Consider the following 26,843-nt stretch of genomic DNA (forward strand, 5'->3'; position numbering starts at 1 on the left):
AATTTAAGAGTCCCAAAATATGTTGCTGCATTTATCTAATACACAATCATAAAAGCTATTTTTAAACCAGAAAACTCTAAGTTAGAGGACTAAAAGTCTTTTAGTAGGAATCAAGTATCCAAAAAAATGGCATCAAGGGGCTTCAAAATATGCAACTTCTTTCCGGAACCAAAAGAATGGTCTGTGTAACACTTCCAACTTCCTTTCTGGCAAGGAATAAGAAAACCAGGGAAGGGAAACTGAGCAACATAGTAACTCTTCATTAACACACGGAAACAATACAGACTGTGAGAATTTTGCTGCAAGTCCACCTGCCATAAACAGTTGCTCCACTAGAGCTGCAGTATTTTCAGCAGCTGAAAGGGGAGGAACAAAAAGGTAAGTGGCATCGAATGTTCATAATTGCTTTAATCCACATTTCCCAATGGGGCGTTGAGGGGACTAGGGATCGTTGTTGAAATTCCTATCTTGTTTATCTGTATACGCGATGCCTAGTAAAGGGCCTAGCCTTTGGATGGTTGGATGGATGAACAAACAATTCCCTGGAACACATCTCCCTCTAGTGATCATTCAGAGACAACCACCACTCTCTGCCTATATTGAAAAAAGTCATTTAAAAATTCCATCATAATGTCTATTATTAATGTGGGACACTGAGGGTCACAGGCTCCTAGCAACACAGATAGGGCTCTGAAACCTGACAGCCTGGGGTCACGTATGAATTCCACCTCTTACGGACTGGATAACCGTGGGCTAATCATTTCACTTTCTTTATGCCTCAGTTTTCTCAACTGTAAACTGGGAATAACAGCTCTCACCTCATGGGTTTGTTGTGGAGATTACATGGGATAAGAATAAAGCATTTACATCAGTGCCTTACAAGGTAAATTTTCGATAAATGTGAAAGATTGTTACAGAGGTAATAACATGGCGCTTTACGTTTTAAGTTACGTATTTTACTCACAGACCCTCTCTGAACTCCAAGTCTGTGGGTAGGGTAGGTGCTTATCAAACCTTTCATTCTCGTATAGATTTTATAAAAACTAAGGCTCAGAAATGGAGGAGCTGAAAGAAGTGATGGAGAAGAGGTTGGACTAAGAAAGAAAGAGGGTGGGGAAGAGGTGGGACAGGGAGGTGATGAGGAGGAAGTCAGAGGATGGGAGGGCCGAGGAGGCGGAGTGAGGGGGGAGTAGACGAGGCTCAAATTCAGGTCTTCTGACTCCAAACCCCCAGTTTTTCTCAGCGCAGCCTTCGGGCCGGCCCTCGGGATCCGGCCACGGGCCGCCGCGATCACTTCTTTCCCCCATCCTTGGCACCGCGGTGATCCCACGATTCCTGCTTCCGAACCACCCTCTCCGGATGCCCTGCACCAGGAAAACCCAAGGCCACGCTCTGTCTACCTTACTCCTGGACCGCGCCATGTTGTCCGCGCGCGGGTGCCTCAGCCGCCTCTTCCGGGCAGGAACCCCGCGCACCGCTGCAAAGGTCCGGCGGAGTCGCAGGCAGGGCGTCGTAAAAAGAGCCGCAACTCAAGGAGCCTGGAAGAGGCGGGGAAATTGTGCGCTGACGCTCAGAGCATGCGCAGATACTTTGCGTCCTTCCTTGGTGAGGCGTTTGGGGACCTGGAGTTGCTCAGGTCTTTACAATTAGGTAAAGATGAATCGCTGCTCTCAAAGATTCGCTTTCCTTTGCCGTTATTGAGAGTAATCCCTGCAGCAGTTAGTGTCAGAGTTCTGGAGTTCGAGTTCTTTGGGTAGGAGTATGAATCCAGAAAATCACCGAGCTTCTCTAAAAGCCTGTTGTGGGCGTTTTTGGTTTTGTTTTTGTTTTGTTTTGTTTTTCAAAAAGGGGCTAATGAAAGACTAAACAGATGCGATGACTTTGGAACCAACTACTGAAGGAAGATTTCCAGGCAATCAGGAGTGGGATTGATTCCTTTCTTTGCAGAGGAAATGGGACGTGCACAGGCCAGGAAGCAGGACATAGCACCCGCTAAGGATTTCCCAATAGTCTGAAGTGTTGCTGGCTTGGAAGGGAGGAGGTGAGGTTTAATTCCAAAAGCAAATCTAGGGAGGTGTTCTAGATCTGGGGGCTATCAGTCACAGTGCCTGACATGCTCACTGCCCCTTTCAAAAGAAAGTGCCCAGCTTGCTTTAGCCTTGCACAGAAACAGCGATCTTCTATACCGAATGACCAACTAGCTGAGAGGTGATTGCACGAAGGGTCCGGCAATCTGCGCAGTAGCTGCAAACTTATGTCCAAACCGGGGAATCAAATCCAACCAGATTCTCTCCCTCTTGCAGATGGGCCTGGGATAAGCAGAAACTGAAGCTGAAAAGATAAGGATACCATGAGGAAGGAGGGGCCTGGAGGGAGACAGTGTTGTGCACTGGTGCCAGTAGAGTCAGACATTTTCAGAGCGTGCTCATAGAACTGGGGAGGCTCTTCATGATGAGGAGAACAAAGGCAAAAAAGATGTAAGTAAAATTAAATTTCCTTACAACTTGCAGGCCATTAACAAATACTTGAGACAGGCAGAGGATGACATTCCTCAAGGAACTCACAACTGCCTTAATGTCAATGCTGTGATAGAGGCGAAAAGCAACTGTAGCTTGACAATAGCCAGACCTCTAAGATCCTGTAAGTCATCTTTAATATATGAAAGTCCATTTTAGAATCTTCCTTTGTCTTCACCCATCTACCCCCCAACTTAAAAGTATATAACCAATTGCTCCTCACCATCCCAAGCAAGCTTTTTCTGCCCACACGTCTGGTCCTTGTGTTTTAATAAAAACGTTTTTAATGAAAAAAAAAATTTTTTTTAATTAAGAAAATGTTGATCATGTGCTCACAGCCCATGTCACATCACTTCAAGATTTTGATTCAAACCCAAGGGGTTCTTTTAAAACTCAAATATTATTTAAAATTTTTTTTCTATGTAACAAGTAGATAGAATTACTGGAAATTCACTATGGTGAAGGAAATTTGTAACCTTCATGTTGATGAGAGAAAAACTCTCGAAAGGCCTGATAGACAAAGAAAGCCATTCTAGATTTCTTACTAAGTCAGCATGACTGTACGTAACCTGATTTATGGGCTGCCACATGTACATCATACATCTGCTTTGTGGATGACGGAACCTATCTTGTCCTTGAGTTACCCATCAATACTCATACTCCCTGCATCCCTTTGCGTTTAAGCTGGTGATTCCTGCCTTAAAGTACATAACCCGGTAAAAACTTCATTCTCCAAAGAGCATCTTTCCTGGGCAGCTGTCATCACTTGGGCTTGAATAAGTCTTACTTTTAGAGATTCTAAAAGGTTTGTTCATTTTGTGTCAACAATGTCTGTGCTTTTGTCTTGTATGTCGTTTCTAGTTCTTCTCTTTTCTCTTCCTCTTCCTCCCTCTTCCCCACTCTCTCACACCCACACCTTCTCCAGTACAGGTTCCTTTCCTGGGAGGAATAAGAGATTCTAGTACTTCTGCTTGTTTGCATCTTAAAAGGTGGGGGGGGGGGGGGGGGGATGATGTTATCCACGAAGCTTTTGCAACGGATGGCCATCAAGGGCACAAGGAAACTTTTAGGTCATCTAAACTTTTTAAAAGTTAGCATCTTGTTATATTGAAAATCCTGGAGGGGTGCCTGGGTGGCTCAGTCAGTGAAGCATGCAACTCTTGGTTTCGGCTCAGGTCATGATCTCATGGTTTGCTGAGTCTGAGCCCTGCCTCAGGCTCTGTGCTAACAGCGCAGAGCCTATGTGGGACTCTTTCTCTCCCTCACTTTCTGCCCCTCCACTACTCATTCTCTCTCTCTCTCTCAAAATGAATAAATAAATTTAAAAAAATGAAAATCCTGCAGAATAAGGGTCTTATGCCCCCTTGACTTGAACTGACATGAAAGTGTTGCTTAATGTCAATAGACAAGATGGTTTAGAAATAGCAATATCATCATGCTGGATCAATTATAGTTGACCCAGCTCAGTGTATTATGGCTGCAAAGCAGTTGGAAAGCATAGTCTTCCTTCCTGATATTCACCATGAAGACTGAATAACTATGAGCTAACAGAATGTTCCTGTATGGTGTTTATTCTCTAGGTATTTGCTGACAGCAAAGATGAGATCGCTTTAGATCTGCTTAAGTTTTCCTGCCTCTGGTCTAGGCTTTTACAAACCTTGTTAGAGCCCTTTTTGAATGATTTCAGTTTATAAGCCCATTTCCTTCACTAGGTTGTGAGCCTAACTAGGATGAAGGCCATGTCCTCTTCATCTAAGAATCCCTTGAACCTCACCTTCACCCCATCCTCCTCCATGCCACCATGGCCACTATACCCTAGTCCTAATCCTGATTATGTTTGGCCTTGGCCATTGGTTTCCCTAATCCCAGAAAAATGTGACAAATGTGGTTGCAACTTCCTAATGGAGGCCTAGGTAAATCCCCTTAAATTAGTGGAAAGATTCAAGATATAAGGATCCATATGAAGAAGGTTATACATACATAGGACAGCTACCATGCTCATCCGTTTTCTGCAGGCTGAAGCACTCAAAGCCATTTTAGAGACATTCATAGGCTATGTGAACAAATGTTAATTAGATTTTATTTTTATTTTCTTTGTCTTCATTTCAATGTTTTACATTTCTGCAAAAGCACCAGAGAGCACCAAGTTTATTTTCAAAAATGCTGGACAAAGTTTTGTTTCGTTTCATGTGAAGCTAAGTTTTTGTTGTTGTTTTCAAAAGGGGGTCTTCTGAAGGTGGCATTCGCCATACGTTAGGCAAATGTCCCGGGCCTTCGTGAGAGGGCACTACTGACTCATCTGGTTTGATTCACGGCAGGTCTTTCCACAGTTTCTTCCTGAGACATGAACAAGAAATGGTCACCAGCTGTTCTTGTGAGGATCCAAACCTCCAAAAATCTGCTTGACCTCTTGGGATTCAATTCTTTGAAATTAGAAAGACACCCTCAAGAATAAATTTAAAAAGAAAAAAAAAAGTTTGGGGCACCTGGGTGGCTCAGTTGGTTGAGCGTCCAACTCTTGATTTTGGCTCAGGTCATTATCTCAAGGTTCGTGGGTCCAAGCCCCCAGTGCTTGGGCTCTGTGCTGACAATGCAGAGCCTGCTTGGGATTCTCTCTCTCTCCCTCTGGCTCTGCCCCTCCCATGCACTCCCTCTCTCTCTCCCTCTCTCTCTCTCTCTCAAAATAAATAAATAAACTTAAAAGAAGGAAAAAAGGTTCGGATTCTATCAAACTGTATTCATCTGGCTTACATCCCCTAGTGGCCAGGAAGACACAAGCTTCACAGTGGAAAGCCACTGTCCCTTAAACTCCAGAAAGGTCTGAGTGAGTGAGGCTGTAAGTGAGGTCTTGCCAAAAGACAGAAAGCTAACTCTGTCTTCTACATGCTTAGGGCTACTGATCCCTGTTGGGGGAAGTTTTCAATCCCTCCCTACACAATCGTTAATATGTAGATTAGATTAAATATCACTGCCCAGTCCTGCCTTCACTACCAGGAGAAAAGTTATGCTACCAATTGTATTCAGCTGTTAACTCTTCCTTCCTAAAAACCCTGAAACCACATGACATTACAGACTAATTGCAAAGTACATGAGCTGCTAATATCTATTTATAGCATATACATAGTATATATAGCTAGTATCTATGTATAAATTCTCTGTGTAACATTCAGGCCTAAATAAATAATTAAATAAATAAATAAATAAATAAAACTATATTAGCACTTTGGGATCTGGATATATTTAAGTAATTACTGTGAGGCAGAGATTCTTTCATGCCTGCCGAAATAGCCATGTTTCTTTTTTTGCTTAAATTACCAGAACCCCAAAATTTAGCCTAGAATATAGTTGCCCAACCAAAAGACATTTCCCAGTCTCTTGTGCTTGTGAGGTCATGTGACTAAGGTCTGGCCAATAAGATCCAAGAACTGTTGAGTGACACTTCTGGGAAGTCTGCTTAAACAGGGAAGATAGGCACTTTGCCCTTTCCTCTGCCCTGCCAGAAAGGTGGGTGTGATGGCCGGAGCTGGAGTCAGCACAGAGGTGTTGAAGACAAGGACAAAGAGGGCTACCTCCTACTAATGGTAGGGGAATAAAGCCTGGGATTTGGATGACTTCATCAGGTCCCCTGATGGTCTGCCTCCAGACTTCTGCACAAGAAATAAAGAAACTTCCATCTTATTTGAACTACGGATATTATAGGTTTTTAATCATATGCCACTAAATCAAAATCTAAGTGATACATACAGATCTTTACTACACTATCCCTGCTACACTGTGGTAGCCCTGCTTCCTGTTTCTCTCCATCCTACTTCTTTTTGGTGAACTTGGTCTCCCTGGAGCCTCCTTTTTCACCCTGTCACCTTTAGTCACATACTCCCCTGGGTTCCAGGCACCAGTATCTTCAAGCTCCTGAACTTACACACAACTAAGCTTCCTGTCCCAGATAAATGGTCATTTTAGAGCAAGGAATGAGAAGAATTCACCCATGGCTGGATTGCTTTGGCATAAATTGCTTTTCTGTTCCCTGCTCTCCTGAAACCATCAAGATGGTAGGACAGAAGAGTGTGGGCTAGAATTTTCCAGAACTGAGAGGGGTAGGGGGCTAATGTAAAGAACAAATCTTCTGGAATTGGAAGATGATATATAGGCTATTGGGACCACAGAAGGAAATAAGTTCTTGGAAGTTTAGACAGTGGAAGTTTCTACTTCCTGGGCGGAGTCCTTGTTGGAGAGAGTGCCTGAGATATTGTCAGATTCAAGCAACTCTACGATGCTGTAGGGAGAACAGTCCTCCAGGCCCAGCTTGCTGCAGAGCCAGCCACAGAAGCCTTTCTCCATGTCCCGGGCAGCTTGCCACCATGCCCCCCAGGACCATGAGAGCTGGACCACAGCAGCATAGAGGCCCAGGGAAGAGGCCATGGCCATGATGAGCACTGGATAGAAGAGAATGAGACAGGGGCAACATGAGATCTTGTGCCAGAAGGTCCTCTCCTCGTTGTACACGAGGAAGATGTTGTACCAGGTGATCGTGCCATAGTAGAAGGAGACAACAAAAGAGAGGATAAAGACTACAGGCAGGCAGACCAGCGTCCAAAGGACCACGTGGGGCCCACGGTCAACTCCCATTTGGCAGGCCTTTCTGTCTTCAGGGGTTACTTCTCCTGATGACCCTTTTGGCTTCGTCAATTCTTGCAGCTCCTTCTCCGTCAGTGTGACGTGGATGTCCACCATCTGGCCCTTTTTCTTCCCTCGAGTAATGGTCCCGGTTAGTGTGACATAGCGGCTGTCCAAAGGCATGTTCCACATACCTGCAGGGCATTAAGGAGGTGAAGCCAAGGTCAGAAGAGTGGGCATTTCATCACAGTGTCATCCCCTGAGATGGGGGCTGGGTACAAGAGTTCCTGTTTTCATAGCACCTGGCCCAGTCCTAGAGTCAGTGATTCAGTGATGGACTGAGTGGACCTCCCTCAGAAAGGTGACCGCTGGTCTTATTACTCCCCCAGTGAACTCTCCCTCCACACGGGTGGGCCCTGAGAAAACGGCGAAGCAGGAGAGTGTTGTCTCCCTACTTCTCTGGGCCTCAATCTTGGCGCAGTCTCTGTGATGTGAAGAGGTGTGAGGGACTTTGCCACAGACACTGCTTTAGAATGATCTTATTTCTAGTGTATAAGTGCTGTGAAAATACTGCTTGGGAACGTCTACTAGCGTGTGTGAAGATGGCACCATGTGTGTATAGACTGATGGGCACCCTGCTCCCCTTCCCTTCTCAGCCTTGTCTCTGTGCTTCCATGAGAAAAGGCTTCCTCACATGCCTGGGGGCATCTCAGCCCTCATACCCAAGCTCTGTACACACACACACACACACACACACACACACACACACACACCACACATACACCACCCGTGTCACAAATGCCCCCCCTTCACATGCACACACCCACATACCACCACCACCATTAAACGGCCATCCTTCGGCCATCCATCCTGGAGTGAGGCTGGAGATACTGAAACAGGGAAGTCCGTGGTCCTTCATATGTGAAAGTAGTCTCTGAGTGGAGGTGGGGGAGAGTATGGGCAGGACTTCTCACGCCCTGACTGCAAGAGGGACCGAATGGACCCGCCTAAAGAGCAGGTCCTGGGAGAGTGGCCGGGACTCTGACTATTCAGATTGAAGAGTTGTACTGCTCCCCCAGAACCTAAGGATTTCACAATCTCCGGCATCTCAGTAAATGACACCACCACCTACTTCTCTGTGGAGTCATTGCTGACTCTTCCCTGTCTCTCGCTACCTGCGTCTGATCCGTTAACAAGTTCCACATTGCCTCTCTTCCCTGGCTGTCTCTCCCGCTATCACCTGTCCTGGCCTCTATGTTAGTGCCGTTGTGGCTGCAGTGATACGACAGTCTCTCATCAGCTTCCACTCTTACCCTTTATAATCCACTCTTTATAGAGAAGCCAGAGTGGTTGTTTAGAAATATAAATGGGATGATGTCTCTCCTCTGCTTAAAAGCCCTCCACTGACTTCCCCTTACACTTTTAACCAATCCCCAACTCTTTACTATGATTGCAAGGCCCAGCATAATCCTCTTAAACACCTCTGCCCGTCCTCCCACAGTTCCCTATACTCCCTACACAGAAATAGCTCCATTCTCTGAATAGGCCAGTGGTGCTCCCATCGTAGGGTCTTTGCCCCTGCCGCTCCCCCTCCTCTACAACCTCTGCCCAAGACCATTTCATAGCTAGCTCCTTAATATCAGCTCAAATGTCACTCTCAGAGGCCCTTGCACAGCCATGCAATCTCTCCCCCCATGCCCTCCACCATTGCCATGGTTGATTGTCTTTGCAACTCATATCACTCTCTGAAATCACCTTTTATTTACTGACTTGTTCACTGTCTGTCTTCTCTTGACTAGGAGGTAAACTGCATGAGAGCAGGGACATTGCTTGTCTTGTCCACTGTGGGCCTATGTCTTAGAGATTAGAGCATCTACACAAATAGATATACCTCATCTGTCTATTGCTGCGTGGTGATGCTTAATCCGGACAGTCCACGGCTTCATTAGCAGCAACAGACATTCTTATACATGCATCCTTATGCCTATGGGCATAAGTTTCATGGGGTAGATACTAAGAATTTCTAGACGATAAGATATGCATATTTGGAATTTAATAAATACTGACAAACTTCCCTACAAAGTGGGTAAAGCAGATTCCATTTCTCCTTGAGGTATATGAGAGTATATCCATTTTCTCAGATTGATGTTATCATATTTTACCCAACTTTTGGCCAACTTATGTGTAAAGGGATATCATAACTTCTTGCTGTTATAATTTGCATTTTCCCGATTCTTGTAAAAGTCAACTATCAGCTTCTTTATCTTACGTGTATTAAATAATTAGCATAATCTCCTTGTGTTACTAATTTCTGTGTATAAGTCAGTCTCTTCTATTACACTAGGAGTTCAGAAAGGACAGAGGTCTCCATATCACTGAGAAGAGAACATAGTAAATGCTTAATAAATACTGTCCCTTTGTTGAATGAAGACTGCAACATTGTGAGAAGAACTGTATCAACAAGAAGAAATAGGTCATTGAGGGAATCCCTGTCTATCTTCTGGAGAATCCTCATTCCTTCCTGTGGCTTTAAGTAAGTGGCCCCAGACACTTACCATCATCTGCAGGATAGTCTAGGAAATCATCCCCCTCCTCTTCTTTAGGTCGGTCTCCACCTTCTGATTCCCCAGACTCCTCATCCAGTTTCTCATTTTCTGACCGGTAGATGATGATAGATTCTGGGCGGGACTCTTTCCTCTTCTTTTTCCGGCGACCCATTGTGGATTCCCCATCCAGGGCGAAGGCAGCGGCCATGGCCTTCCTCAGAGAGCCCTGGTGGGGACTTGGGAGCTGTCCCTGGACTTCTACTGGTGCCAGCTCTTCCATCCCAGTCCTCACGTCTCGCTATTCCTTGTGAAGAGTCTGACTTGCTTGAGCAAACTCACGACCCACACATCACAGAGCTTCTTCCTGGATGGGGCTATGCAAAGATGTTCCACCAATAAGTTCCACATAAAATAGGAAAGCAAAGCCATCAACAGGAAGCAAGTAGGGTGAGATGGAAAGGGGTCTGGGAAATGATTCTCAACTTGGCAGAAGCCTTCTCCTCCCTTTGCGTCTCATAACACTGTATTTTGGGAGTGCTGCGGAAATACTCTCACGAAATTGGATTCCTGTGAATAAAATTGTATGTGTGTTGCAATAATATGTTGTCATTTACACAACCTTGTAATGTCATCCAAAACTCCTCAGTTTAGCCAGATGCTGAGTAAAAGGAAGTTGGGTGAGGAAGCCCTATAGATAAATGGGAGTTAAAAACTATTGTCACTCCCACCAAACAGGCTTCTGGATGCCGAGACCTGCATTACAACTACACTCAAATGGATGAAAGCAACTTTCAGTAAGCTCCCCAAAGACAGCACAACATCACCAACCATGTCTACCATGGTGTTATTCTATGAAGGGCACCCATCTCCTGGCTTCTTGTTGGCCAAGATCCCAGAAAATTCCTGATATCTGTCCTATCACATTCTGCGAGACCAGTAGAGAGGATGTACACTTTTCCACTTTTAAGATTCTCTCTCCTCTTTCTGTCCTCCAGGTAAAGAGAGGTAGGGACGGAGGAAAGTCTATATAACACCTTTTAAAGAAGACACTGATTGGCCTGTGTTTTGGGTACACTGAACCATTAAGAGGAGAGAAATGTTTTCAGTGCTGCTACTAAAGAGGGGGAAATTAGCAAATTCCCAGTTAGTCATATTGAGGCAGCTAGGTGCTCATATGCTTTTTGAAACAACAACAACAACAAACAAAAACAGGAACTCAAAAATATGTCATTATGAACAGTTTCAAACATATGTAAATGGAGAAACTTTTTATTCTAGAAAGAGGCAAACCTGTACAAAAGTGAGAACAATTTTAATGAAATTTCATTGTCCCTTTCACCCAGTTTCAACAGTAATCAAAATATTCATAGCCAATTTATTTAAAAGCAAATCTCAGACACCATTTTATCTAACTATTTCAGTATGTACCTCTTACATACAAGGACTCTTTTTTTAAAAAAAAGATGACCACAGGGGTACCTGGGTGGCTCAGTCGGTTGAGTGTCTGACTCTTGATTTCAGCTCAGGTCATGATCCCAGGCTCATGGGATCAAGCCCCGAGTCAGGTTCTGCACTGAGCCTGGAGCCTGCTTAATGTTCTCTCTCTGCTTCTCCTGCGTTTGCATGCATGCATGCTTTCTCTTTCTCTTAAAAAAAAAAAAAAAAGCCACAATATCATCATCACACCTCATTTCTTAAAAAGAGCTTCTTTGTAGAGTTTATTTATTTTGAGAGAGAAAGCACACACAGTGGAAAGGGCAGAGAGACAGGAGAGAAAGAATCCCAAGCAGGCTCTGCACTGACAGCCCAGAGCTTCATCCCAGATTCATGAACCTGTGGGATCATGACCTGAGCCAAAATCAAGAGTTAGACGCTTAACCAGCTGAGCCACCGAGGCACCCCATCACACCTCATTTTTTAAAAACGATTCTTGAGGCAGCTGGGTAGCTCAGTCGATTGAGCATCCAACTCTTGATTCCTGCTCAGGTCATGATCTCACAGTTAGTGGGACTGAGCCCTGCGTTAGACTCTGTGCTGACAGAGTGGAGCCTGCTTAGGATTCTTTCTCCCTCTCTCACTGTCCCTCCCCCCACTCTAAATAAATAAATAAATAAATAAATAAATAAATAAATAAATAAATATTTAAATATTTAAAAAATAAAAACAATTCTTTAATGTCATCAAATATCCAGTCACTTAAAATTTCTCTGTTTAACAATTTAAAGTCTATTTTCTAGAATTGGGATCCAAATAAGGTCTATAATTGTTTGTCTATAGCAATGCTGCCCATTAGAATTTCTGCATTGCACTAGAAATGATACTCATAGACTGGGGAATTGCTTTTTTTTTTTTTTTTAATTGAATTCTCACCAATTTAAAAATAGCCACATGTGGCTACTGACTACTCTGTTGGACAGTGCAGGTCTGTATGCTCACTCTCCAATTTTTTCCTTTTCCATTTCCTTGTTAAAGAAGGCGGGTCATTTATCCTGCAGATTGCCATGACCTAGATTTTGCTAATCTCATTCCTGTAGGGTGTTCCTCTGAACCATGTATTTCCTCTAAATTGGTAGCTAGATACGCTTGATCAGATTCATGTTAGAATGTTTCTGGCTGGTTGTTTTGGCCAGACAGTGTTATAGAGGGCATTTTGTACTACTACCATGTGAAGGCACCTAATGGCAATTTGGCCATTTCTTGTGAAATTGGTACCCATTGATGATTACTGGCTAGACCTATCAATTAATTCATCAGGAGTTACAAAATAGTGGTATTCCATTTATCTTATTTCTTCTTCCTTTACTAACCAGAATACTCATATGCACTTTCATTTTTTTAACGTTTATTTTTGAGAGAGAAAGAGGGAGACAGAGTGCAAACAGGGAGGGGCAGAGAGAGAGAGGAAGACACAGAATCCAAAGCAGGCTCCAGGCTCTGAGCTGTCAGCCCAGAGCCTGATGCGGGGCTCGAATTCACGGACCACAAGATCATGACCTGAGCCAAAGCCAGAAGCTTAACCGGCTGAGCAATCCAGGTGCCCCCCAAAATTTTTAAGTTTATTTATTTATTTTTGAGAGAGAGAGAGAGAGAGAGAGAGCGAGCAGGGGAGGAGCAGAGAGAGGAGAGAGAATCCCAAGGAAGCTCTGAACCAACAGCACAGAGCCTGATGTGGGGCTTGAATTCACCAACTGTGAGATCATGACCTGAGCCCAAATCAAGAGTCAGATGTTTAACCAACTGAGCCACCCAGGTGCCCCCCTCACATGCACTTTTAACAAACCCAGTTTTAAACTGGGTAGAGGAGGCAAACAGCCTTGTTGTTATCCAATATGATTGGTAATTATACTGGGAAAATATCTGACTACAACAACAACTTCTATTAATATGAAAATTTTCTAAACTATTTACCAAATAAATACCTGTTTATACTTGGTAAAAACTATTTAGCAAATTCCCCGGTTCACAAACAACTCATTGAGAATTGTTAGATTCTACTCATAACCCTGCCACCCCAGGATCCTGGACACTGGCCACTCTCTAGGACTCCAGGTTGCCAGTTTTCTGTTATTTTTGTTCTCATTTTCCAAGTCTTCATTTTCTTTCAGTGGTCTCTGAGTTTTTCCTCTCTTTCAATCCCACATGCACACTCCTTGGTTTTTCTTTATGCTCAGTAATAAGGCTTCTCCTCTCATTTGTATTAAATGGTCCTAACGTTTAGTGGGCTGGCTCTGCCAGGAGGGCAAAAATAACAGAACAAAAAATCTACCTAGGCTCTAAGCGCTACTCAAATTGAAGCAAAGCTCCTGTATTAAAATTATGCATCTTTGATATTATCGTGTTACAAGGCCAACTCTATATCATATTTCTTCAAATGCCAAAACACACATTTTTTTCCTCATCTTAATGTTTCTAAAATTTGGATGCATCTTAAGACCAATGGAACGACTTTTCCCCCTGAAAGGCTGAACTACCTTCCCAGCAAGTAGCTCTGGCTTATTGCCCTCTCGCCCAGGTTCTCCTTTGTCCTCCAGTTGTTAATTTTCTTCTCAGTCTCTCCACTGGATTGCAGGTACTTAGTCCTAATCACCTTGCAGGTATCTGGAACACATTGCCCAGGGACTGGGACAAAGAAGGTGCTAAGTGACAGAACTGAAGATGCCCACAGGTGTAAGTGGAACATTATGGGAAGTCCTCACAGCCTGACTTTGCCTGGGGAAGGGGAGGCTGTTTAAACAGAAAGAGCTTCATTATCTTCACAATCTTACACATGCAAGTGGTCGGACTGAAAGACATCTTAGATTACACACCTAAGAACAGAGAGATCCAGGACACAAAGGCTTCTTGAAATATATCTAGAAGACAAAGAACACAATCACTAGAATATTGACATTACCTTAAGGAGTATTTATGTTTGCCTTAATGGTATCAAGAAGCTCAAACAGTGCTCTCCTACCAAAGTAGCCCCAGTGCAGAAGAGAGTAGACATCCAGCCAGAAAGGTCTGGAAGGTTAGGCTGTAGCTTTCCCTAAGGCTAGAGGTTTGTTATTAAAAATGTTTGTGGGGGCGCTTGGGTGGCTCAGTTGGTTAAGTGTCCCACTTCAGCCCAGGTCATGATCTCACGGTTCGTGAGTTCGAGCCCCGCGTCGGGCTCTGTGCTGACAGTTCAGAGCCTGGAGCCTGCTTCGGATTCTGTGTCTCCCTCTCTCTCTACCCCTCCCTAGCTCGCTCGCTCTCTCTCTGTCAGAAATAAACTTTGAAAAAAAATAAATAAAAAATAAAAATGTTTGTGAATTTTGAATTCTACTTTCTAAGAGTCTGTATTTAATATAAAAATGTTTTCCCTGGTGCAACTCCTCTAGTAAAACTGATGCTCGGTAAGTCATGCTGATGTGTGAAACAAAGGCAGAAGGAAATGGTAGATAAAATTAAATTTCCTTATAACCTGCAGCCCATAGACAAAGACTCAGTGCAAGCAGAATATAACATTTCTTTCAAGAACTCCTAACTGTCTTAATGTTAACGCTTTGCTAGAGGGAAACACAACCTTAGCCTGACAACAGCCAGGCCTCCAGAATCCTGTGAGTCTTCTTTTGGCATATGCCCTTGCCTTTGGAAGGCCCACAGGTGTAACTTCCCTTGCCTTTATGTCCCCCAACTCCGAAGCGTATAGTCAGTCACTCCTCACAATCCTGGGGCAGCTCTTTCTGCCCACGGGTCCCGTCCTGGTGCTTTAATAAAACTACCTTTTTGCACCGAAGACGTCTCAAGAATTTTTTCTTGGTCATCAGCTTGGAACCCCAACACTTCAAACCCCATCAATACCAAGGTAATTCTAGGATGTGGGTGACCTCTGAGCACAACACTTTATATTTACCCTAACGTACAAATCTCAGAGCTTGAGAGTATAAAAATAAATAAAAGAAACTTCATTTAAAATGGAGTCCAGAAGCCCTGACGGGAGAACTGTCACGCAGGTATCACTCAACCTGTGCAACCTGTGCAAACAGCAGAGAGAGAAAATTAAGAATTATCTGGACAACTATCTTTTTTTTTTTTAATGTTCATTTATTTTGGAGAGACAGAGAGACACAGAATCCGAAGCAGGTTCCAGGCCTGAACTGTCAGCATGGAGCCCAATGTGGGGCTCGAACCCACAAACTGGGAGATCATGACCTGAGCTGAGGTCAGACACTTAACCAACTGAACCACCCAGGCGCCCTAGCTGGACAATTATCTTAAGGCCATTTTTCACTTGGAATTTTATTTCCTGCTTTTATGAAAAGGAAGGCGGATCTTTTTCTGCCCCAGCAACAATTCACTAACCACTGCTTGCAGCCAATGAGAAACTGCCACAGCCTTGAACTCTTGTTCTTCAATGAACTTGTTCAAAACAGCCCTCCCCAATTTCCTCCTAAAACCTAGTAAAAGCGGACCTTCCCTTTGTCTCTTGGGACTTGTCTATGGTTCATCATAGCTTGCTTGTCCTGAGTTGCAATTCCTTTGCCATTCCTGCATAAACTCATTCTGCTGGTAAAATAACTAGATATTCTATTTTTAAGGTTGACAGGAGACTAGTATAATCCAGTGTTTTCCAACTTAGAGCTTCTATTTTCCTCTGTAGTTTCCCAGGCAGCCTTCGAAGGGCCTTCCCTGACCCTTCTACACAGTGGGAGTTTTTAAAGTAGGGGTGGAGCCCTCAAGCACATCTCAGGCTGAGGAAAGGTATCTTCTAAGGACCAAAGCTTCCCCAGAGCGGGAAGAAGGTGCTTCGCCATTTTGGTTCACTTCTATACCCCTTTCCTCTTCTTTTAAGATGTACGAGCATGTTTAGAGGGAGATAGGAATTCCAAAGACTAGAGGAGAGAAGGCCAACTTGCAAACCCCATTTTTCTTGTTCAACTTGTTCTCTCTCATTGTTGAGAGGGTGGCACCTAGGGGGATGTGGTAGGGCAAAATAAATGCATGCTTGGAGCTTGAGAGTACTAAATGGTTCCACCAACTTAGGAAAAGATGACTTTGTAGCTGTGGTAAAAAGTAGCCATCAGAACGAGTTGTAAAGCTGTTCAATTGATCAACAACAACTTCCCTCAGTAGTGATGCTTTTGGAAACCAGCCCGTTAGAGTCAGTATCTTGTCAATGAGGTTAGTGAATCTGCCCCTGACTGGCCGACTGGGGCTTTCACTGATGGGTGGACCATGCTTTTTGGGAATATCCAAAAGCATATTCACATAGGCAGTTGTTGATCAAACAGGTTTAAAACTATTTCTGGTGATTACTTGTTATCAAGGTTTTTCCTAAATTTGTGGGAACCTTTTAATTCTATTTGCTTGCTGATCTCATTTGATCAGATGTGTCTCAGAGCAAAGTATACTAGTTATCGATCGTCATGTAACAAATTACCCCAAATTTAGAGATTTAAAAAAACAACCGTGTTATACCCTACACAGTTCTGTGTGTCGGGAATCTGGGAGTGTCTCAGCTGAGTGGTGGGTAGGCTTCTTAGTCTGCTTTCTACCTAAAGAATTTGGGGATCCAAAGGCCTTTTTTTCTTTTGGACAGTCTCTGAACCCTTTAGTATTCTGCCAATTTAATTCTCTTAATAACTTTGTGGCTCTCCCGTGAATAGCTTTTGTGGGTCAGAAATGTGAGAGTGCCTTAGGTGGATGGTTCTGTCTCAAGGTCTCTGAAGATGGCCTGGCAGCAGTCATCTGAAGGCTTGGATGGGATTAGAGGATCTGCTTCCAAGATGGCACACTCACATGGTGCTGACTCAGTTCCTCCTGGGCCTCTCCATGGGCTGTATGAGTCTCCTCACAACAGTGTCTCGTTTCCCCCAGAGTGAGTGATCTGGGAGCAGATTTTCTTCTTGACTACTTTAACTGTACTTTTTTTTTAAGTTTATTTATTTTTTCAGCAATCTCTGTACCCAATATGGGGCTCAAACTCACGACCCCAAGACCAAGAGTCACATGCTTTTCTGACTGAGCCAATCAGGCGCCCCTCAACTGTACTCTTGATCCTACCTCTTCCACATCCTTGATTTTCTCCCTCTCTAATACTTCCAACTTCTCCCCTTCACTGGTTCCGTTTTAACTACAAACAGTCCCAGAATTCCCTGCCTAGAAAAACTGGTTTCACTTTGCCACTTATTCTATATGATGTCCTGTTTCTCCCTTTCACAACTAAGCTTCTTCGTCAAATAATCTATAGTCACTCATTACCAGTTTTCCTCCCAATGTCCTGTTCCCTTTACCATCTTTTTCTCCCTACTCCCAAACTCCTTTCCAACACACACACACACACACACACAAACAGGTAAGTCATTTGGAGAGATAAGGAACAGGCCAGGAAATGAGCATTTACCAAGCCTTATGTGCCAGGCTGTAAGGTAAGTTTTTTACACGTTACTTCATTTCCACATCTCAACAAGCTCACCATTATATAAAGAAGTGTGATAACTTGAATATAAGCCTTTGCATAACTTCAAAGCCCAGAATTTCCCAACCAAGATTTAGAAGTCAAGTGTTAGTGGTGGTTGCAGTAGACAGCTGATGAGTTTGTATTTCTGCTTTCTTGGTTTGATTTGTGTTTTTCACTTTTTGCTATCTCAACCTCATTCCTCTTGCCTTTGGTGATAGAGCCACTCTCTTCTAGGTGGAATACAGCCTTGAAAGTCACCAGTGTGACCGCAGTGATCATTTTACCATCTGATTCTTCTTATTTACAAGTCATTCTTGAACCTTCCCTTACCTCCTTTGACTCTCTTTCTTTCCTTTTTTTAATGTTTATTTATTTTTGAGAGAGAGAGAGAGCACAAGTGGGAGACAGGCAGAGAGAGAGAGCTAGAGGATCTGAAGCAGGCTCTGAGCTCACAGTTCAATACGGGGCTTTAACTCATGAATCATGACCTGAGCCGAAATCAAGAGTCAGCTGCTTAGCCAACTGAGGCGCCCCCTTCCTTTGACTTTCTCCCGTCATTCTCTTGCTACTTTTCATGCCCTCAGTCTGCCTCTACTCCCTTATTTGTCTCTTTCAACTGTAATAGCCAGTGCTTTTGAGACTCAATTCTCAACTGACTGCCCTCTATTCTCAACAGCACATTTTCTTCTTCCTGTTGAAATATGCAGCCTTCCTGACTATCGATACCTCTATGCCAAGAATGCCCAAATATAGAATTAATTATATAGAATTAATATATCATCTAGATATTCTCCACTTAAATATCTTGCCATGTCTGGCTGGGCATGTTCAAACCAAACTCATCATTTTTATTTCTAGCAGACTTAACCTCTTAGATTACCAAGAGGATAGGAAAACAGAGAAGGGAAAGGAGAAAGGGATGAAGAAGGAAACGCTACAACATTTACGCTGTTCCTATCCATAAAAGATAACATTTACTGACTGTATAATTTGTTAGGTTCTGTGTTAATTGCTTATATATGCATTTTCCTATTTAATTATATTTTAATAATTTTTGGACAATACTCTGTGCCAGATATTATACAATTGTCTCAGGCACAACAATCTTATAAAAACAAATACTGTTTTACAAGTGAGGACATTTGGACTTAAAATCAGTAAAAACCAGAACTCCTTGGTGTAATCATATTGTTTAATTGTTACAGCAAACCAATAAGTACGTACTATTTTTTTTAATAGGTATGATTATTATCCCCATTTAGAGGAGTAATTTGCTCAAGGTGACATGGTGATGAGGCTGGGACTTGAACCCACCAGGTTTGCTAGTTTCAAAGCCCATGTTCTATTCATTGGGCCATGCTGCCTGCCAACATTTACCCAAGATTCTATACTTAAACCCCTAGAGTTGTCTTTGATGAGTCCATTTTGCATATTAGGGATATATTCCCACGTCTCTAATAGTAATCTGTCTCTAAGTCCTGCCAATCATTCCCAGGAAATCTCTTTGTTCATCTCTCCCTTTGAATCTCTACTCCCCCACCCCACCCCACGCTGGAGCACAGCTCTCCTACTACTTCCTCCAAGCTGGTTTTTCAGCCTCTCATTCCAGAATTCTTCATCAACCATTTTAAGTGGTAATTAACAGAACAAAACATCATTTTTATGTTGTCCAGTAATCATCACTATCTTGCCATTCTGGACTAAAATATATCTAAAGGGTCTGCTTGGTGTTTGAGGTTCTCCAATTCATGCCCCACCTTTGGATTCAGTAGCAATTTTGTCCCTTCCCCACAGCATGACTAGTTGACATATCTACTTATGTTGCTTTTAACACCATCTTCACTTTCCTCCACCCCTTTCAAGCCTGGGGCAAGACAGACTCAATCACTGGTGTCCCCTTCTGTGACTACCCCAGCACACCCGTCTCTCCCCACCCCAGTCCTGTTGTTGCAGAACAGTGGGGACAATGGACTAAGTGTTCAAGGGTCAAATGCCTAGGATGGATTGATACTTCACTAATGTTAGTTTCTAATCCCTTTCTTTTGCCTTCTCCTACTCTGTATTTCAGTAGCCTCTGCTATTGGTACTATGCTCTCTCAGTGCTTAATTATGTAGCATTTCATATCATCTTGTATTGAGTATGAATGACCTCATTAGTTTTCATTGATCTTCCCAGGGAGATTATAAAATTTTAGAAATCAGGAACTGTCTTATACTTCTTCACCTCCCATGGTAAGACCCTGTGACTGGACACGTAGTAGACACTATGTCCTTTTGATCTGATAGGACAGAGCAGAAAGGAAAATGCCTATTCAGAAATAGGATATAACTGTTAAGAAAGGAAGGTTTAGTTATCTTCCCCATTTTTGTCCACTTTATTATGTGGTTAATATCATTTTTATTCCATTAATATTTGATCTGAGAAGCAGGTTCTGAACATTTCTCCTTCCTTCTAGATTCCATAAAAGAGAGAGTGAAACACATTTCCCCTGTTTCCAAGGCTTCATAATCAATAGAATTCAGAGGAGAGACAGGGTTTTGCTCTTTTCTCTGGAAGGCAGACCTTGTATATTCTCCACTTATGGCACAGTCCAATGATTAACAGATATAGTACAGCAGGATATTAACCTCAATCAACCGCTAACTCTGGATTCTCAGTCATCCCAAGGGAAAACTAGGTTTTAAAGAGCATGCTTAGACTCGTATGCATAAAATAACTGGTTTTAAGTCACTCTTGATGGAAATTCTCCAGAGCATTCTTAAATTCATCCATCACTTTTCCCCATCTCTATTGCTACCATTCTTGTCTAAGGGGCCATCCTTTCTCATCTGTGGTTCTAAAAAATGCTTCTTGTCTTCTGGCTCCTACTCCTGCTGTTTTCCAATCAATGTCCACTCAGCAGTAAGAAATATCTTTTGAAAACAAATAAAATCATGCTGTTCTTTGCTTAAAACCTCCAGTGATTTCTCATGGGTATAAAATAAGATCCAAACTTTTTCTGGTGGCCTAAGGACTTGTGTGATGTGGCCCCTCCCCACCCTGCCATCCTATGCAATATACCACCTCCTTCATACATACCTCCTATACTACAATCACTTCGGCTGCCTATGTATTCCTCAGGAGCACCTGAGGCCTTAAATACTGTGTGCCTCGCCTGGTATCTGCTCCAATCTCGTTGTGTCCCATGGCCACCATCATTCTATCTCCCAAGTCTCAGTTCACTTGTCACCTCCTCCAAAGCTTTCCCAACACCAAACCTTCAACTAGGCTCCCATCCTGCTATTCATTATTCTTTCTCACAACAGCCTATTTCATGTACAAGACTTATCAACATCTGTAACTTTTACTTGTTATTTTACTTGTTTATTGTTTATCTCCTCTACTGGACTATAGGCTCTAGGAAATGGTATTGTATAAGTAGGCCATCGAAAGGTGTTCAATAAAAAAATTTTAAGTGACTGGATTAAGGATTTGGGTTGGGAGTGGCAGTCTGAAGTGGTAGCAATTAAAGATTAGCCTGATTTTGTCAAAAACTGAGGCTGAAGAAAAGTTTAATAAAGAGACATTAAACAGTTCCTCTGTGCTTAATAAGCCCCGTTATGGTTCAGTTGATAAGTGGTTCTCCTGTATCCACTTTCTCCTCCAATAATGGAGGTTTCAGCTGGTCGCATTACTTCCCTCCTAAAGATAACATGTCCCAGCATCCCTTGAGGCTAGGTGTGGTCGTAGGACTAGTCTCTGGCCGAAAGATGTGATTAGATGTGATGTGTGCAACTTCCCTGCGTGGCCCTCTCCTTCCTCTTTTCACCTTCTTGAGAGCTGGAATGTGAACTTGATGAGCCATTTTCAGCCATGCAGACAAAAGCAACCCCTTAAGGATGACAGTGGACTGAGATGGAAAGAATCAAAGTCGCTGGGACAGCCATAAACTCTCTTCCTCTGGGTTGTAATATGAGAGAAAAGTATTTTCCGTGTTTTAATCCAGGATTATTTTGGTCTCTTAAGGCAGCTATACAAAACTCCTACCTAATATACTAGGATTGTCCAAGAAGTTATTTTATGTCTTAATCTCTTTGCTGTGTTCTAATTTGTCAGCCCTGATGCATAGGCAGATCTTGATATACATTTCAAAGTTAGAGCATAAAATGACATCATACCTGGTAATGGCTGGTTTAAGCAGTTTTTATTTTCCCGGGTGGGCCAGAAATTCTAAAGCTTAGCTCAGTCCATTAGGTGTCCAACTCTTGATTTTGGTTCAGGTCATGATCTCATTCAGTTGTGAAATTGAACCCCACATCAGGCTCTGTGCTGGGCATGGAACCTGCTTATGATTCTCTCTCTCTCTCTCTCTCTCTCTCTCTCTCTCTCTCCCTCTCTCCCTCTCTCTCCCTCTGTCCCTACACCCCCCTCAAAAAAAAAAAAAAAAAAAAACCAACTCAGCCGTCGAGTACAAAGGATGTCACATTGATGTTGGCTCAGCCCCACCAAAAACCCACTAGAAGTCCATATACTACTATATTACTACTATATACTATTATGGACTGAATGTTTGTAGCCCTCCAAAACTCGTGTGTTGAAATCTTAACCCCCAAAGTGACAGTATGAGGAGGTGGGGGTCTTTGGGGGGTGATTAGGTTATGAGTGTAGAGCCTTCACAAATGAGATCGGTGTCCTTATACAAGAGAACTCAGAGAACTCTCTTGCTCTTTCTACTCTGTGAAGACACAGCAACAAAATGGCCATCTAGGAATCAGGCTCTTACCAGACACTGGATCTGCCAGTACCTTGATCTTGGATTTTCCAGCATCCAGAATTATGAGAAAAATATATTTGTTATTTAAACCACCCAATATATGGTATTTTTATTATAGCAGCTTGGACAGACTAAGACAGATAGTGTTCTCTGCTTTAGTAAGCTAGCCAACAGTGTCCCCAAAGCAGTTTTATTAAAAGAAAACCAACAGCTCTTAGGCATTCAGTAAAAGCCCAAAGACTCACAACACCACAAAATGAGCATCCCTATCGAGCTATAAGGCCTTTGTAGGGCTGAGTCATCACAAAGGACTCTAGTTCTTGCTTCTGCTGGCCAGTCCCCCTCCAATCACTCAGTCACTAATTGCCCCCAGCCCTGCTCAAAACACACACCTCCAGAGTGGTGTTCCACTGCTGGTTCAAGGACCTCTCACTATTAGGCATAATTTCCTGGAGTCTGCTCACAGTTCTCTGCTCCCAGATGGTCACGGGAGCAAACGTGATCCAGTGCCTTCTCCAAACCCATCCAGATACCCTGCAGAACTTGGGGGGGGGAGAAACCAGGAAGCTTTGAAGCCTCTGCCCTTATGTGCAATTAATTGCAGGAAGGAAAGTAACTCACATGGATGAATTATGGCTGGAAAAAGCTAATAAATGGCAATGACAACAAGGTTAAACATCTGGCTACAATAAGGAGTGGTGGGGGCTATGGTAAGCATAAGAGTTCAGGTCTTGTCTGAAACAGGAAGTTATCGTATCCCTCTCTTCAACCCACCAAGCCCACTATTCAACCAAGTGCTTTCACAGAGAAATGCAGGCCCATTTGGTATGGGTTGTCTGGAATTTCGTGTGAAAGTTCCTGATTTTATTGTCATGATTAGTCCAAATTTAAATAAATTACCACACAAATAACCAAAACAGAACATAAATGGTCTGCTATTCTGCCACCTTTGGTTTATACAGTTTCCAAATCAGGGTGCCCTGTGCCATTGATTTAAGAACAATCAGGAGTTTTATTTGTTTGTTTTGTTTGTTTGGTTGGTTTTCTTTTATTCCCCACCCCCCAGGAGTTGTTTTATTGTACCTTTCCCATATGGACACATCTCCCTCTTCCAAGGAACCTGAACTGGGGCTGGAAGGGTAGAGCATGATCATTTTCAAGTTAATTTCTACTATTACTGCAGTGAACTGTGCCTTGCTACAGCCTTACTGCTCTTTCAATTCTTCTCTGATTCCTGTATCTGTCACCCAAAGGGCCACTTATCACCTGTCTGGAGTCTCCATACTCTGCCAGTAGCATTGTGGTTTTACCACCGTGAGATGCAATAGGCCGGCTAGGAAAAAAAAATGTTAACTATTTTACCACTGAAAATTACCACTGGCCCCTGCCAAGACAGCCGCACCAATGTAAAGGTGGAAGGGAATTTAGCTCAGACTGATGACAAGTGATGGGAACAATGAGGCGACAGGACCTGCCAACCTCCCAACTTCTTGCCAGTTGCTGCAAACTGGCTGTGAGTTAGATTATACCCTGTTCCTTCATGGTCCTGGGAGCAGTATTTCTCTTGTCATTGCTCAACCTACCTGTCCTGAAAAGCCTTCACACTGTGGCTGGTTCATCATCCAGAGGCATCTGACTGTCTACAGAGGAAAGAGTTCCTGTTAGTGATAGTAGTGGGTTACAAGGAGCTTGCACATCTTACTGGGAAGAGCTGTAAAACTGGATTTTCACTGTCTAATCTTTTGTTTATTGTCCTACCTCCCATGACACATATACCCCTTCTACCCTTCCATTCCCACTGCCGTCACACATATTTACTAGAATAAAAACTCTACAAAGGCAAGGGGCACCTGGGTGGCTTAGTCTGTTGAGCATCCAACTCTCGGTTTTGGCTCAGGTCACAATCTCACAACTTGTGAGTTCAAGCCTCGCATCGAGCTCTGTGTTGACAGCTCAGAGCCTGCTTGGGATTCTCTGTCTCCCTCTCTCTCTGCTCCTCCCCCACTCACACTCTCTCTTGGTCTCTCTCTCTCTCTCAAATGAATAAATAAATAAACAGTAAAAAAAAAAAAAAAAAAAAAAGCTCTCCAAAGGCCAGGACACCTAACTGTACTGTCCCCCATACCGTATGATTCACACCTAAACAGTACCCAGCATGTGGCAGATACTCAATAAATATTGGCAAAATACTGGTTAAGAAAAAGCTGGTTAAGAATCTTATTTAGGTGAGTTGGTTCAGGCCTGCTCTTTCTTCTAGGTGGGAAGTGACGAGATGCCTCATTGACATTCTTTTAGCACCGAGATTCTCTGAATGCTGAGAGTCTCACAGGCCTCAGTCAGTAGGAGCCAGCAGCTGCTTTGAGGCAGGAGAAAAGGAAGTTATCAGGCAGACGGGAGGGGGGGGAGGGGCAGGGGTGGAAAGATGCGTGAGCATCTCAGAAGATGAAGGGAGTCAGTAGTCAATGCTAATAGGGTATGACAGAGGGGGAGTGTGGAAGGATCATGGCCCTGGAGATGCCTTTTTCCCTAGGACAAAGGGGGCAGTGATGCAGAGCACAGGGCAGCATTTGATTCGGCCAAAGGAATGTCAGTGGAGCCTGGCATAGATGCCCACAGAGGAGATGGCTCACACAGGAGCCAGAATTAAAATCTGGAAGCAAAGAGCCTCCAAGAGGCAGCTGTTTCTGTACTTCTAGGCCTTTTGGGGTTAATCAGACTTTCAAACCCTCAGTGAAGTGAGAGGCAGCGGCAAAGAGCACAGGCCCTTTCATTTTAACAGAGGATCTCTCAAAAGAGACCCCACATCTCTCGTAATCACTGATTCTCTTTGGACTGTGAAAATAGAGCTTTCTGACTGTTCAGACTGCAACTTCCTTGCACCCAAGGAATGGCTCCTTGTCATCCTCAAGAGGCAAAACTGGCTTAAAGCTAGTGCAGTCACCTTCTCACTGGAGGACTGCAGAATCCCTCAATTCCCCACCCCCAGCCCAACTGCCGAGCAAAGGTGCAGCACAGTCAGGCACACACTGACCCACCTGGGCAGCCAGAGCTCTGTGAATCCACAGGTCCAAACCATGTCTCAAACCACATTAAATTATATCTTTGATAAAATTATCTTTAAAAGAAATTTAAGGTGCTCTTTGCTCCCAAGAAAGAAAGCATGGAATTTTCTGGAATAGGAAAGCCCTCAGAATTGACTCACTGTTTCTCTTCCTGTTTAAGAAAAATACTTTGTCACTGGAATCAAATCACTATCTAGCAAATGGGAGGATAAAGAGATTTCTTCCCTTCTTTAATGAGTGTAGATTGGAAGCTGTCATCTGCAAAGACAGATGGGCAAGTATTTCTTAAAGGAGGTCAGAGAAGGGCAGGGGGATGGAGGGCCAGAGAGGAAGTGATATCTGATTCCACTTTCAACAAACCCCATTTCTAATTAGCTTTGTGAATAACCAGCTGATGGGTGGGCCCAACAAAAGAATGATGGCATTTGTTTGCTTTTACAACATCTCAATACCTTGCGGGGGAAAATACAGTACTCTGACTGCAGACTTAGAAATAGCATGTTGCCTGGATTGTGAAGACCACAGCACCACACACATCCCCTAGATCTGCCAAATTCTTAGGCCACGTCTCACTAGGCCAGTCCAGGTATAAGCTCACTCTGGTGGGTTGACAGCATGAAGCTAGACGATACGGAGAAGGATCTGAATAATAATAACTCACCGTTACTGGGTATCAAACCGCCGGTAAGAAATTTCCCCCATCCTCAGGATGCTCGCTTCCCTGAGGAATGAACTGGAGGATAGGATCTCACACACACATCTTGCAGGCAGCACGCAGACTCATCAATTTATGCTGCCCGGCTGAAATGGATTAGATCTCAAACCTGGTAAATGTTGCCTCTTCTGTTCATTGCTGGGCGGGGAAAGGGAGACGAGTTGGAGGTGGGTTCTAGTTTATTTTTTAAAATCATTTAGTATCTTGGTTCTGTGGATTACTGCAACGGCACCCTTCACTCCCTCCCCGCACCCCCTCCTCGGGGTCTCTTCCAAAGGGTGAAAGGATCTGGAGGCCAGATTTCTTCCCCCGCGGCTAATCCTGCCTCTTTCCTTCCCAGCAGAGGTCCACAGCCACTGGAGCCAGAGCATCCATGGACGTCGGAGGCAGGCGGGCGCAGCAGGGCTCCCGAGCTGCAGCCTCTCTTTCCCCAGATGCCCTGGAGATTTCATCTTTAATTAACCACGAGAGCTATAGCACTGAGGATTGAATTTTTCGTGAGAGAGCACACGCCCGCTTTTTGTCTGCTTCCCTTCCTCCGGTCCCCACAATGGCATCGAAATAAAAAAAAAAGAAAGAAAGAAAAAGCAACGAACAAGCAGTCTCACCTACACGTGCCGGGGACAAAGTCTGGCGGAGGACCCAGACGGAGTCAGGAAGCCGCCTCCCGGGAGCAGCCATCCGCTGGGAGGCTGGGGACCTGCCTCTGCGTGCG

General features: G+C 43.7%; 2 protein-coding genes and 1 long non-coding RNA gene across 7 annotated transcripts in view; 1 reads left to right on the plus strand and 2 right to left on the minus strand.

Moving 5' to 3' along the window:
• Positions 1-1,523, minus strand: part of XRCC5 (X-ray repair cross complementing 5) — an 89,791-nt gene extending 88,268 nt beyond the window's left edge. For all 3 annotated transcript variants that reach the window (XR_013557187.2, XM_060623497.3, XM_078450897.2), the window contains exon 1: positions 1,401-1,523. Coding sequence is in view for 2 of the 3 variants with exons in the window: in XM_060623497.3 (XP_060479480.3) it covers positions 1,401-1,421 (21 nt within the window). In the remaining variant the exon portion in view is untranslated. The remainder of the gene's footprint in view (positions 1-1,400) is intronic.
• LOC132671970 (uncharacterized) lies at positions 1,487-26,832 on the plus strand. Its single transcript, XR_009607323.3, has 3 exons — positions 1,487-1,650; positions 2,304-2,477; positions 26,472-26,832. It is a non-coding gene; the product is annotated as an uncharacterized LOC132671970 (long non-coding RNA).
• TMEM169 (transmembrane protein 169) lies at positions 6,507-26,831 on the minus strand. 3 transcript variants are annotated; one of them, XM_060623500.3, is made up of 5 exons: positions 26,737-26,811; positions 26,075-26,266; positions 23,935-23,991; positions 9,686-10,050; positions 6,507-7,324 (listed from the first exon to the last, which is right to left on the minus strand). In XM_060623500.3, the coding sequence occupies exons 4-5, from the start codon at positions 9,954-9,956 to the stop codon at positions 6,702-6,704; spliced, it is 894 nt and encodes a 297-aa protein (XP_060479483.2). In that variant the 5' UTR covers positions 9,957-10,050; positions 23,935-23,991; positions 26,075-26,266; positions 26,737-26,811; the 3' UTR covers positions 6,507-6,701. The 3 variants fall into 3 exon arrangements, with proteins under 3 accessions (XP_060479483.2, XP_060479484.2, XP_060479485.2); XM_060623501.3 differs by lacking the exons at positions 23,935-23,991; positions 26,075-26,266 and having other exon boundaries at positions 26,737-26,831; XM_060623502.3 differs by lacking the exons at positions 23,935-23,991; positions 26,075-26,266; positions 26,737-26,811 and adding an exon at positions 13,648-15,100.
• Positions 26,833-26,843: the final 11 nt, after the last annotated feature.

Source organism: Panthera onca, chromosome C1 (genome assembly GCF_046562875.1).
Source record: "Panthera onca isolate mPanOnc1 chromosome C1, mPanOnc1 haplotype 2, whole genome shotgun sequence".
NCBI lineage: Eukaryota > Metazoa > Chordata > Mammalia > Carnivora > Felidae > Panthera > Panthera onca.

Bases quoted from the DNA above. Each gene is read 5' to 3' on its own strand.
- TMEM169 (XM_060623501.3), bottom strand. From the start codon at position 9,956: ATGGAAGAGCTGGCACCAGTAGAAGTCCAGGGACAGCTCCCAAGTCCC. The intron at 7,325-9,685 runs GTAAGTGTCTGG...AATGCCCTGCAG, and splicing joins AGACTATCCTGCAGATGATG to GTATGTGGAACATGCCTTTG.